The 12,035-nt window shown below is 38.5% G+C and overlaps 1 protein-coding gene across 4 annotated transcripts in view; it reads left to right on the top strand.

Moving 5' to 3' along the window:
- afg1lb (AFG1 like ATPase b) overlaps window positions 1-12,035 on the top strand; it is a 143,830-nt gene that overhangs the window by 118,637 nt on the left and 13,158 nt on the right. For all 4 annotated transcript variants that reach the window (XR_007262113.1, XM_048597015.1, XM_048597014.1 and 1 more), the window contains 2 exons: window positions 2,859-2,929; window positions 3,186-3,286. Coding sequence is in view for 3 of the 4 variants with exons in the window: in XM_048597015.1 (XP_048452972.1) it covers window positions 2,859-2,929; window positions 3,186-3,286 (172 nt within the window). In the remaining variant the exon portion in view is untranslated. The remainder of the gene's footprint in view (window positions 1-2,858; window positions 2,930-3,185; window positions 3,287-12,035) is intronic.

Below are 12,035 nucleotides of genomic sequence, written 5' to 3'. Positions count from 1 at the left end.
TTTTCAATATGCAGAAAAAGTTGATATTTGCGATGTATTTTATAGGACTGAGACTCACAGCTGATGTGTGTGTGTGAAACCAAAGAATGGAAAATGACTTTTCAAAACGTATTCCCTAATTCTGATTTTTATTTGTTTACCAACATTCAAAGCAGCTTTCGACTTTACAGGATAACCTTGTCACTTATTTTTTGCAAATATGTTGTACAAAAACATTAGTGAAGTATGCTTTCTGTTCATAAATCATGTACCAACAATATAGGAAAAAATTAAAATATAGTTTCTGAGTTAAGTGACATAGGCTAGTTAAAACAGAACCTTGCAAACTGTCTCCAACTAAGGATTGCAATATCATTCCAGCAAAGCTTGGGAATAATAGTTCTATAAAAAGATGAGGCAGTATAGTCTAACATTTGTGTGTGTGTGTGTGTTTTTTTGTCTGAGACTGTTAGTGGCATTGGGGTTAATTTTACATTGTCAGCAGACATGAATTAAATGAATAAAACCTCGTCAAAACAGGAATATATCAGCTTCGTTTTTTTGGATGCAAATTCTATCTATTTCAAGTTCCAGTTATTTGAACACTGAATTATCAGTTATGATGAATTGAGCTGATCATAATTCAGATGATTTTAGAAATAATATAGCAGCTATATTGATGTAATGTGGAAACTTCAGGGCCATGGAAGATTATCATGATTTGTGTTAATATATGAAAATGCGGTTAAAATTTGACGCTCAAAATTCATGGGTCAAAGAGAGAAGACAGAGATTTTAGTGCACAGTAGCTTACCTCTGATGATAGGCATTGGGTGAAACATATTAGTGTCTTCTCACAAGGTTAGCCAAGCCCAAAGGTGGATTGGAGAGAAGGTGATAGGTAAAGAATGAGAAGTAAATGTTCAGTGTCCAGGATTAATATAGTTTTGTCTAATAGGGAAGATGGCAATGCCATGCCTCGTTTTATGAAATTAAACATGGCAGGTCAGCAATGCAAGCATTGGGAACATCAGGAAATAACGATCATAGTATAATTAGGCTCAATATGGAAATTTAAAAGTACAGGAACTGAAAAGGTTAAAAGTTCTTGACTGGAAAAGGGCCAATTCAATGCGATGTAAAAGAAAGTAGCCAGATAAATTAGAAAGGAGATGTTAAATGAAGCAGTGAACATGGGAAACTTTTAAAGAAAACTGATTAAGGTATAGATCAGACATAGTCATACAAGATATAATGAGGATGCAGCAAAGATGGGGGTTCTTTGTATAAATAGTCAAATTTAAGGGAGACTTTAAGAAGAGCATGTGATAAATTTGGGCTCATTGTACAAAAGAAAATTTAGCCAACTACAGATTAAGAAAGGAAGCCAATGAAGATTAGAAAATGTAAAAGGGTGACTGGCATCAAAGATAAAGTGAAATTGTGAAGTATTTTACAAACTTGTTGTCTGACAGAAGAGAAAAAGAATAAAAAACTTGATAAATTTCAAAATCAAAAATGTATTTACATCAATGGCACCGAACAGAATCCAGTAGATCAAGAGGCTCAAACTACAGGTTTAATTGTGAATAACTCCATTAGAACTGCATTATCATGCTGCTTTGGTATAGTTTCACTAATACCTGCACCAATGCATTGAGATTGTTATTGCCTGTTTTGTCTTCAGGTCAGTTTCTACTCGTTGACACACTTTGTCAGATTTTACTTGTTTCTCAACCATATATATATTTTATTAAAGTTTCAATATGTCCCTTGAGTACAGTAACATAGAATAGAATGTGCTTAAAGACTGAGGATTTTCTAGCACTGCAATGAAGTTTGAACAGTTTATGAAGGAATTAACACCCCTCATTATTTTGTAACCCATTGAGTATTTGTTGTTTCAGTTAAAAAAAAGTTACAATAGTTTGGAGCAAAGCTAACCTAAATTTTTAACAATATAACAACACGTTTCCATCACTTAATGACATTACACTGGTATTGCTCAACTGAAGTCAATGGAAGAACAACTTTCTTCCATTCAGCACCTTTAATGTAGAAAATTTCTCAAGGCATTTCAGAAGTGGAATACTAAGTACTAGTTCTTATTTTAAATATTTTTAACAATTTTAATTAAAAATAAATTAAAGTCCATTTCAGATTGATGACCATCATAAGCATAAATTTCTCTTTGTTTTTTGTGCATTTTAAATGTAGAAACCAAAACATTTTTGTGAGTCAAACCCAGATCGATTTCCATTTATCATCTCCCTTGGTTATTTCTCAACCCATGACAGTTATTTCAAACTTCACTATTTTGTAAATAATAATGCAGCTCCTAAGAGCTTGAGTCATTACTTGATTTCTGATTTGATATCCGTATGCATTCACTCATAATATTTTATAAGCTTAACTGTAACATGCTCTCTCAACACACTGCTTTAATTTGACTTTTATAACAAGCTACTTAGCCATATTTAGTCTGAATGATGTACCATCTCGGTACATTTTCAAAAGCTGTTTCTTCAGAAGAATGACTGATCTGTTCTCTTGCTCTTGTTTTGCATGCAAGAGAAATCCATGGTCCTTTCTTCTCATTGTATACACATAGCATTAATGGATTTGGTTCGCTTGTATTGCCTCATTACTGGCTTAGGTTTCAATCACAGAAGTCTTTCAGTGTATGCAAATAAGATAGAATCATCTACCTGAGAGTTAATATTCCAAGCTTTAAAGTGTATTATAAATCTAATGTTTGTATTTAGAGCATAACATCCTGTTCTTTTTTGATGGGCAAAAAGCTAAGCGAGCCTGGGCAGCTGTTTGATGTTGGCTTCAAGTGTTATTAATTTCATATTCCATTATTCTTTTCACTGTAGCACAAGTGAAGCTGATGTGGAGGCTGTCGTGGATAAGCTATTTGATGAGCTGGCTCAGAAACAAAATGATAGTACGTAAGTTAATTTCTCTTGAAAGAGAATACATTTAGAACACAATGCCCAATCTCCACTGACCAATTAGTAAGTTCCATTGCTGTATATGGGTTGATGCCACACTCAAGTGGTTGTCATTGTATCAGTATTTTGTCTAATTTCTGTGTTGAATCATGTGCTATTATTCATCAAACCATGCATTTCCAAGGTATAAGAGATGAATTTTATAGTAATTATCCAAACAAGGCTGATTCTTTGTTCATGTTTCCATAGTAACACGACCAAGGATTTTGAAAGTGCAAGGCAGAGAACTGAGACTGAGCAAAGCTTGCGGAACCATAGCAGACTGCACATTTGAAGAGCTGTGTGATAAAGTAAGTACAGTCACTTCAGCCAAGGAGATGTGCTTTACTATTTGTGTAAAGTACGTTTCTTGAGCCAAGTGCTATTTCATCCATAAGATAAAACGTTGTTCCCTTTGCATTTTTATAGCTTAATTTATTTTCTTACAGGGAAAGTGAAGAAGATACTAATTTTGTTACAATTGAAAAGAACTGAAGTGCACAATAGGGCTGGTGGACTGACTTATAGTTAAAGAATTGCATTTAGCTATAATTAAAAATCAAATGAAATATATCCTATGATTTTGCACATCCAGGAAGCTCGAATAGGGAGGTAGTTCATGGCCTTTTCTTCACTCCTACACCGCCTCCCCCCACCCCCACTTCCTGACTGTCCAACTTTGAAGAAATTTAAACTTGCCCTGAGATTTGTTTCTGGATGAAATTTAACATAACTTGCACACTGAATAACACAGTTCAAGAGTTACAAACATAGGGCCTTCAATATACTCTCCTTTACTTGGTAGCCAAAGATGTAAAAGATCAGTCAGGTCATTGTTTATGGAGTTCCCTGGTATTTAAATATATTTGTATAATCTTAAAGATGATGAAAATGCTATTCTGAGGGTCAATGTTATAAACTCATTACACAGTTGAGAGGAAATTGAAACACTACATCTTGATTTAATAGGTATGAATCTGTGTTACTATCTTACTTGTGATCTGATCTCCGTTCAGCAAGACACTTGTTTTCCCTACTGTTATCAGTATGGAGACTTGAATATTGGAAAACTTCAAAACAAGGAGTATGAGCAAGCTGGCAGGAGTGATCAGGAGAGTGACCAAAAGTTTGACATTTCAAATAAGTCTTGATGAGATTTTTAAAGGTTGAAAAATCAAAAAATTTATGTGGAGTATTCCAACTCCACTGATTCAGACCCCTCCCACTGCAGAACATATGGTCTCTGCCAGAAAGACTACCTCCACCACCCTTACACATTTCTCTCCAGAATGGTCACCCGTGAACAGACAATGTTATCCATGAATTTATTGTGGATTATTGCAATACCATCATGGCCTTTATGGAAACTTGACTGGGGGGTAAATGACACCATCGCGGAAGCCAGCCTCCCATCCATGGATTCCATGTACAATTCTCGTTGCCACAGAAAGGCTGCCAACATCATCAAAGACTCTTCTGACCCTGGTAATACTCTCTTTCAACCTCTTCCATCAGGCAGAAGGTACAAAAGTTTCAACACATGCACCAGAAGGTTCAAAAACAGCTTCTTTCCTGCTGTTATTAAACTGATGAAAGGACCCCTCTAACTTCAAAAAATGTTGATCTTGCTTTGTGCACCCCATGTGCAGCTGTAACCTTGTATGCCCCCCTCTGTACATTGTACTTAGGTACATGTGACTACAATAAATCAAAGCAAACCCTTCCCCTTAATGAAGTTTCCATACATCTTCCAATACTTGCCCTTTCAAGACAGTGAAGGTGTGGTGCTGACCAGCAGATCATAAGTAAATCTGATTCTGAACTCCATTGGCACTTTCTCCTCCACCCCTCTCACTTCTATTTCAAAATTAACATTCTGTGCCACTGTTCCAATACTTGCCAACAGACCTGTTCAAATGGCCTTCTTAAATGCTGAAATTGACTGAATTTCTGTAGCTGCTGCTTTACTACAAGTGATTCAATTACATTATGTTATTCATTATACAGAGTTACTGGATGATGATGCCATTAAGCTGTTCTGGAAGGAGAAAACCATCAATATGGTGTCCAAACACGCTAAAGTAATTCTGTCATCAGGATACTTTCTAGTTTTTTTTTCACGGCATTTTGGCAGATTAATAAATAAACATTTTGCTGAAATGTAATGACTGATCTAAAAGCACCTTCAGAGTCAGAGCACTTTTTGTATTTTGTTACCTGAAAAACCACAACATCTTTCTGCCTATAATGACTAATGCAACCAAACAAAAGATTCAACTTCCTACTGAACAGTGCAGACTTTGTTCATGCGATAACATGCTAAGTCTGGAATTGAAGTGATGTTGATGGAGCATGCATTAAATCATTCCATTTTTGGAACAAAAAAAGCGCTGAGGGCAAAACAAAAGGTATGGTGTAAACAGCTCTGATGCGCTAACTGAAGTGGGCTGCTGATGAAAAGCTGAAGCTAGTTGCGTTGCATTTTACTACTTTGACACATTGGCTTCATAAAGAAAGTAAGCTTTTAGCCATAATGAGAATTGCACTTAAAGCTTTGTATGAGTTGTTTCTCTCTTTATGGTGGAACCTGTATGGGGGGTACTTTTCCTGCAATGAAAATTTAGATTCAGAAGATTTAAGTCCACCTGCTAAGTATAAAAAAAAAATGCTCTTTGTTATTTGCTATAAAACTGAACAAAGTCATGGACCTCATGGCTGTTGGTTTTTATTGCATTCTTCAATAGTTCATTCCTTATATGTCAGATGGTATCCATTAAATAAAGAAAGACTGGTATTTACTGGACCAGTCATATAAACATTGTGACTATAAGAACAGGTCAGAGGTTGGAAATTCTGTGATGTGTAATGTAAGTCCTCATTCCCCAAAGCCTTTCCACCGTCTACAAGGCACAAATCAAGAGTGTCATGGATATTGTCCACTTGCCTGAATGAGTGCAGCTCATTCAAGAAACATTCAAGAAACTCGACACCATCCATGAGTAGCATCTCATTCAGCATTTTAAACATTCACTCCCATCAGCAGCAATGGCAGAAGTGTGTACCATCCATAAAATACACTCCAGCAAGACGCCAAGCTCCCTTAGACAACACCTTCCAAACCCATTACCTCTACCACCTAGACAGAAGGACAACAAGTGTTGGAGAATACCACTGTCTGCAAGTTCCCCAAACAATACGCTATCCTGACTTAGAACTATGTCGCTGTCACTGGGTCAAAGTTCTGGAACTCTCTTCCTGTCAATTGTGAATGGCCATACACCCCATGGATTGCAAAGGTTCAAGAAGGCACCTCACCAAAACCACCTCAAAAGCAATTTGCAGTGAGTGTCAAATGCTGATAAAGCAGTAATGCCCAAATCCTGTAAAGATAAATAATAATTTATAAAGTTATTCACAACCTTCAGGTTTCCAAAGCACTTTCCACCTAATGACGTACTTTTTGAAGCAAAGTTACTATTATAATCCATGAAACACAGCAGTCTATTATGTACAGAAATATTCCACAAAGAATCATGTCATATTGACCACCTAATTTATTTCAATGATTTGGTTGAGCACTAAATATTGACCAGGACACCAGAGAGAACTTAACTGCTCCTCTTGAGAATTGTGCGATGAGATCTTTCACATGCAGCTCAGAGAGCAGACAGGGTCTCCGTTTGATGTCTGCTCTGTAAGACTGCACCTTCAGCATGTATTAGAATAACATTTATTGTCCAGTATAATATGCAAAGTTTTACATACTCTGTCAGCTTTTGTTGTGCATTTCAAACTGCTTCTGATCATACTTGTATCATGTCTGCCTTCAATATGCCTGGGTGCCACAGCTTTCTGTCTCAATTTAAACATATGTTTTCAGTCATTTTATTAGCTGATTCAGCTTTCTCTCATATGCTCAATCCTGCTTTACATAATGAGCCCGTGTGATCAAGACTTCCTTTTGTCAAAGAATTTTACAGTACAGAAGGATTTTGTTGTGACTTTATTGGTCTGTGAAGAAGTCTCCATTTCTTAAAAATAATTAAACTGTTTATTTGCTTTAAAAACTATTGTGGATTTTGCATCCACTGTAGTTTCTAGAAGGACAATCCATTTTCCAACCACCCTCCATGTTAAGGAAGTTCTTTTTAACCTCTCCCTTTGGTCTGTTTCTGACAGTATTGAATTTAAGACTTCTAATTGCTGAGTCATCAGCCAGTGGAAAAATGTCTTTTCCTGATTTTATGCTTAAATGTTTGAATACTATTATCAGATTTTCCTTTTACCTTCTTTGCTCTGAAGCAGGCCAGATTCCTAAAAGAAATCATTTTTCTCTCCTATCGCCTCATCGCTAGAGCTTCATATTCGTGACATCGCACTTTAACCCCAGTTTGTACCTCCTTCGTAAAGTTAATGTGGCCTCTGTTCTAACTCTAACTCACAGCTCTGAACTCACCCATCTATCCTGCCTCATCTAATCAATTTTGTCCTCTTTCACAACTTAAAACTTTTAGTTACTATATTTCCCAAAATGTAATAAATTAATTAATCAATCTAGCTTTATTTTACCTGTAGTTTTTTCTGTCCGAATCCCCTTCTATTTTATAATGAATACACCACAAACCCCTCTCACCTTCAGAAAGGCTGCTTTTATTTAATTAATTTAGGGAATATTCATATTCCGAGAGTGACGTTCATGTGTTTCCTAGGGAGATGCTCATTGGCTCAGTGTGGCAGGAATTTGTGTTTCAATTTACTTTAGTCCACAGAGGATTGATAAATTTAATATTTGTGAGTAATGCTGCCTTCACCCTCACTCCACCCCGAACCTAGAAGGCCAACTTAGTTTAATTGTAGATGAAGGTTATCCTCAGTAGGCAAGTTTTAAGATTCATTACCACTGAAATTTATTTTGTCAAGTTGATGACTAATTTGCTTATTTAACTTTAAATTCCAGAAACTTTTTTTAAAATTACATACCTACCAAAGATTCTTTATACATAATTTTGCTAATGCTTGCTTAGAGTTATTGACTGCAAGTTGCTGATCACTTCCTCTTCTGTACTTGCACATAACAGGACAACCACTCTCCTTGCTCTCAAGACACTATCTTTCCCCCTGCCACCCCTCAAATTCCACCAATGGTTCCAAGCTTGAGCACCCCCTTTCAATTAATTCCATTCCGTGAACTCCTAGCCAATGCTCCAGCACCCTCTGACAAATATTGTAAAACCCATGAGCTGCCCCCACTTCTCCTAGACTGCTGACATGCCTTTTCAATACCTTCAGACCTGACAGCATTCACCCACAACAGCAAATCCTGACATTCTTCTTCTTGCTTCCATCATGCAACTGTGCATCCAATGCTACCAAATGCTATACTCATTCCACCTCCCTCCCAACCCAAATACAGTTACAACTGGTTTACTGTTGATAATACCTAGAGATTCTTTTCCATATTTTCTTACATCCATTGCATCTCACTGCAGATATGCATCTGTGATATTTTCAACTGTGGTAAGAGCCGTCCTTATCAGAACTCTGAAGGGTCCCTTTCTGTGCTGCATGACTGTATAACTCTACTATTTCATCTCCAACCCTGGTGTCAAAAACTTACAATTGATCGCTGACCTCCAGAATTTACAAGCAATGAAGTACAGTATGTCACTTGCTGTACTGCGCTAGTAAAATCCAGAGGTTATATTCAAAGAACAACAAGAACTAGTTACCTTTAACAAGATGCTTTATATTAAAGTTATGAAACAAAATGTAACACTGAATGATGTAATGAAATATTAAACCAGTGACAAAATCTTCGTCAATGTTTTGTTTTAAAGAGCATCTTAAAGAAAGGAGGAAAGAGTGAAGCACGTAAAGGAATGATTATAGGATGGAAATTCAAAAACTTATTGATAGTACAGCTAAAGGACGTTATAGAGATTTTTGAATAGGTGAGGCCAGTGACAAATTTGAAAATGATGATGAGAATTTCAGCTTGAGACGGTGCTTGTCTGAGCTATCATATTATCAGCAAACATAGGGGAGGTACTTGAGTGAGATTTGGTATGAGTAAGGATATGAATTCCAGGGGATTGAATGATATCCAGTTTGCAGATTGTAGAGTATGAGTGACTGTCTAAGACTTGGTGTAGAATAATCAAGTCTGGAGATAGAGTCATAGAGATGTACAGCACAGAAAAAGACCCCTTAGACCAAGTTGTCCAAGCCAAACAGACATCCTAGATAAATCTACTCCCATTTGCCAGCATTTGGCCCATGCCACTCTAAACCCTTCCTATTCATAGACCCATCCAGATGCCTTTTAAATGTTCTAATTGTACCAGTTTCCACCTCTTCCTATGGCAGCTCATTCCATGCACGCACCACACTCTGCGTGAAAAGGTTGCCCGGTAGACCCCTTTTAAATATTTCCTCTCTCATCTTAAACCTACACCCTCTAGTTTTGGACTCCCCCACCCTGTGGAAAAGACATTGTCTATTTACCCTGTCCATGCCCCTCATGATTTTATAAACCTCTATAAGGTCACCTCTCAGCCTCCAACACTCAAGGGAAAATACCCCAGCATATTCAGCCTCTCCCTATAGCTCAAACCCTCCAACCCTGGCAACATTCTTGTAAATCTTTTCTGAACCCTTTCAAAGTTTCACAACATCCTTCCTATAGCAGAAAGACCAGAATTGCACGCAGTATTCCAATAGTGGCCTAACCAATGTCCTGTACAGCCGCAGCATGACCTCCTAACTCCTATACGCAATACACTGACCAATAAAGGCAAGCGTACCAAACTCCTTCTTCACTGTCCTATCTACCCGCGACTCCACTTTCAAGGAACTATGAACCTGCACTCCAAGGTCTCTTTGTTCAGCAACATTCCCCAAGACCTTACAATTAACTGTATAAGTCCTGCCCTGATTTGCCTTTCCAAAATGCAGCACCTCACATTTATCTAAATTAAACTCCATCTGCCATTCTTCAGCCCATTGGCCCATCCGATCAAGATGTCGTTGTACTCTGAGGTTACCTTCTATGTTCACGTCCAAATCATTTATACAAATGACAAAAAGCAGTGGACCCAGCACCAATCCCTGTGGCACACCGCTGTTCACAGGCCTCCAGTCTGAAAATCGACCCTCCACCACCGCACTCTGTCTTATACCTTCAAGCCAAATATAGAGTGAATCAGAGGGCGGCTGAGAGTCATCTGGGAATTTTGGGAGACCTCGCCACAGTCATCATGAATGTACAGCAGGTCAGAGAGAACCTGATGTCAAGGTGTGTAGTTAAAAAGTAGGACCTCAAGGGTAGTGATCTCCGGATTACTCCCAGTGTCACGTGCCAATGAGGATAGAAATGGAAAGATAGGCCAGATGAATATGTGGCTGAGGAGCTGGTGTAGGGGCCAAGGTTTTGAGTTCTTGGATTATTGAGATCTCTTCTGGAGTAGAGGTAACCTGTACAAGAGGAATGGGTTGCACTTGAACCAGAGGGAGTCCAATATCCTTGAGGGGAGATTTGCTAATGTTACCCAAGAGGGTTTAAGCTTGTTTGGCAGGGGGATGGAACTCTGAATTAGAGAGGGGCCATCGAGAAGTCGGGGAAAATACATTACTCATTGAGAGCAAGTTTACTATTCAGGATAGCCAGGGGCACAGTAAAGGAAGGGAAAAGATTTCTGGTTTATAGTGTATTTATTTCATCGCACGTGGCCTGACTGATAAGGCAGATGAGCTCAGAGCGTGGATTGGCTCTGGGGTCTGGGATATTATAGCCAAAACAGAAACATGGCTGAGAGAAGGGCAGGTCTGGCAGCTCAATGTTCCAGGATACTGAAGCTACAGACGTGACAGAAGTACAAATAAGTCAGGAAGTAAGACATAACAACACATTCAACATAACATCCACATTCAAGGAACTATGAACCTGCACTCTAAGGTCTCTTTGTTCAGCAACAATCCCCAAGACCTTACCATTAACTGTATAAGTCCTGCCCTGATTTGCCTTTTGCTGACGGTGTCCTGTGGAGCTCTCCTGTACAGTTTTGATAACAACAGTGCTTAGAGAAGATATTCTTAAGAGGACATCAAATAAGGCCATATGGTTAGAACTTAGAAACAAGAAGGGGATGGTCACTCTGTTGGGACTGTATTATAGACTCCCAAATAGCCAGCTGGTAATAGAGGAGCAGATGTGTAAAGTGATTGCAGATACCTGTTGGAATAACAGAGTAGTATTGGTTGGAGATTTTGATTTTCCCTGTATTGACTGGGCTACCCATAGTGTAAGAGGCCCGGACGGGGTGGAATTTGTCAAATGTGCCTAAGAAAGTTTCCTAAATCGATATGTAGAGGGCCCTACTCAGGAGGGTGCAACATTGGACCTCCTCTTAGGAAACAAGGTCAGGCAAGTGGTTGAAGTGTCAGTGGGAGAGCCCTTGGGCCCAGTGACCATAACTCTCTTGGTTTTAATATACTTATGGGAAAAGATAGGACAGGTCCACAGGTTAAGGTGCTGAACTGGAGCAGGGCTAATTTTGGAGCCATTAGGCAGGATCTCGCAGTGGTTGATTAGGTGAGTCTGTTTGAAGAGAAAGGAATGACTGGCAAATGGGAGGCTTTCAAAAGTGTGATATCAAGAGTCCAGGAACAGTATCCCTGTTAGGGTGAAGGGAAAAGCTAGCAGGTTTAGGGATCCCTGGCTGACAAATCATATTGAAGCTTGGACAGGAAAAAGAAGGCATACAATGGGTTTAAGTAATCAGGCTCGAGTGAATCCCTAAATGCCTATAAAAAGTGTAGGAGCATATTAAGAGGGAAAGGGGGTATGAGATGGATCTGGCAGATAAGGTTAAAGATAATCCCAAGAGATTCTATAGCTATATTAAGCGTAAAAGGGTGGCCAGGGAGAGAATAGGCCCCCTTAAAGATCAGCATGGCCGTCTATGTGTGGAGCCACAGGAGATGGGGGAGATTTTTAATGAATATTTCTCCTCAGTGCTTACTGAGGATAGAATCATGGATGCTAAGGAAATAAGGGAAACA

The sequence above is a fragment of the Rhincodon typus genome, chromosome 5 (genome assembly GCF_021869965.1).
Source record: "Rhincodon typus isolate 14 chromosome 5, sRhiTyp1.1, whole genome shotgun sequence".
NCBI classification, from domain to species: Eukaryota; Metazoa; Chordata; class Chondrichthyes; order Orectolobiformes; family Rhincodontidae; genus Rhincodon; species Rhincodon typus.
The sequence above is the reverse complement of the archived record's forward strand: the minus strand, read 5'-3'. Positions and strand labels throughout refer to the sequence as shown.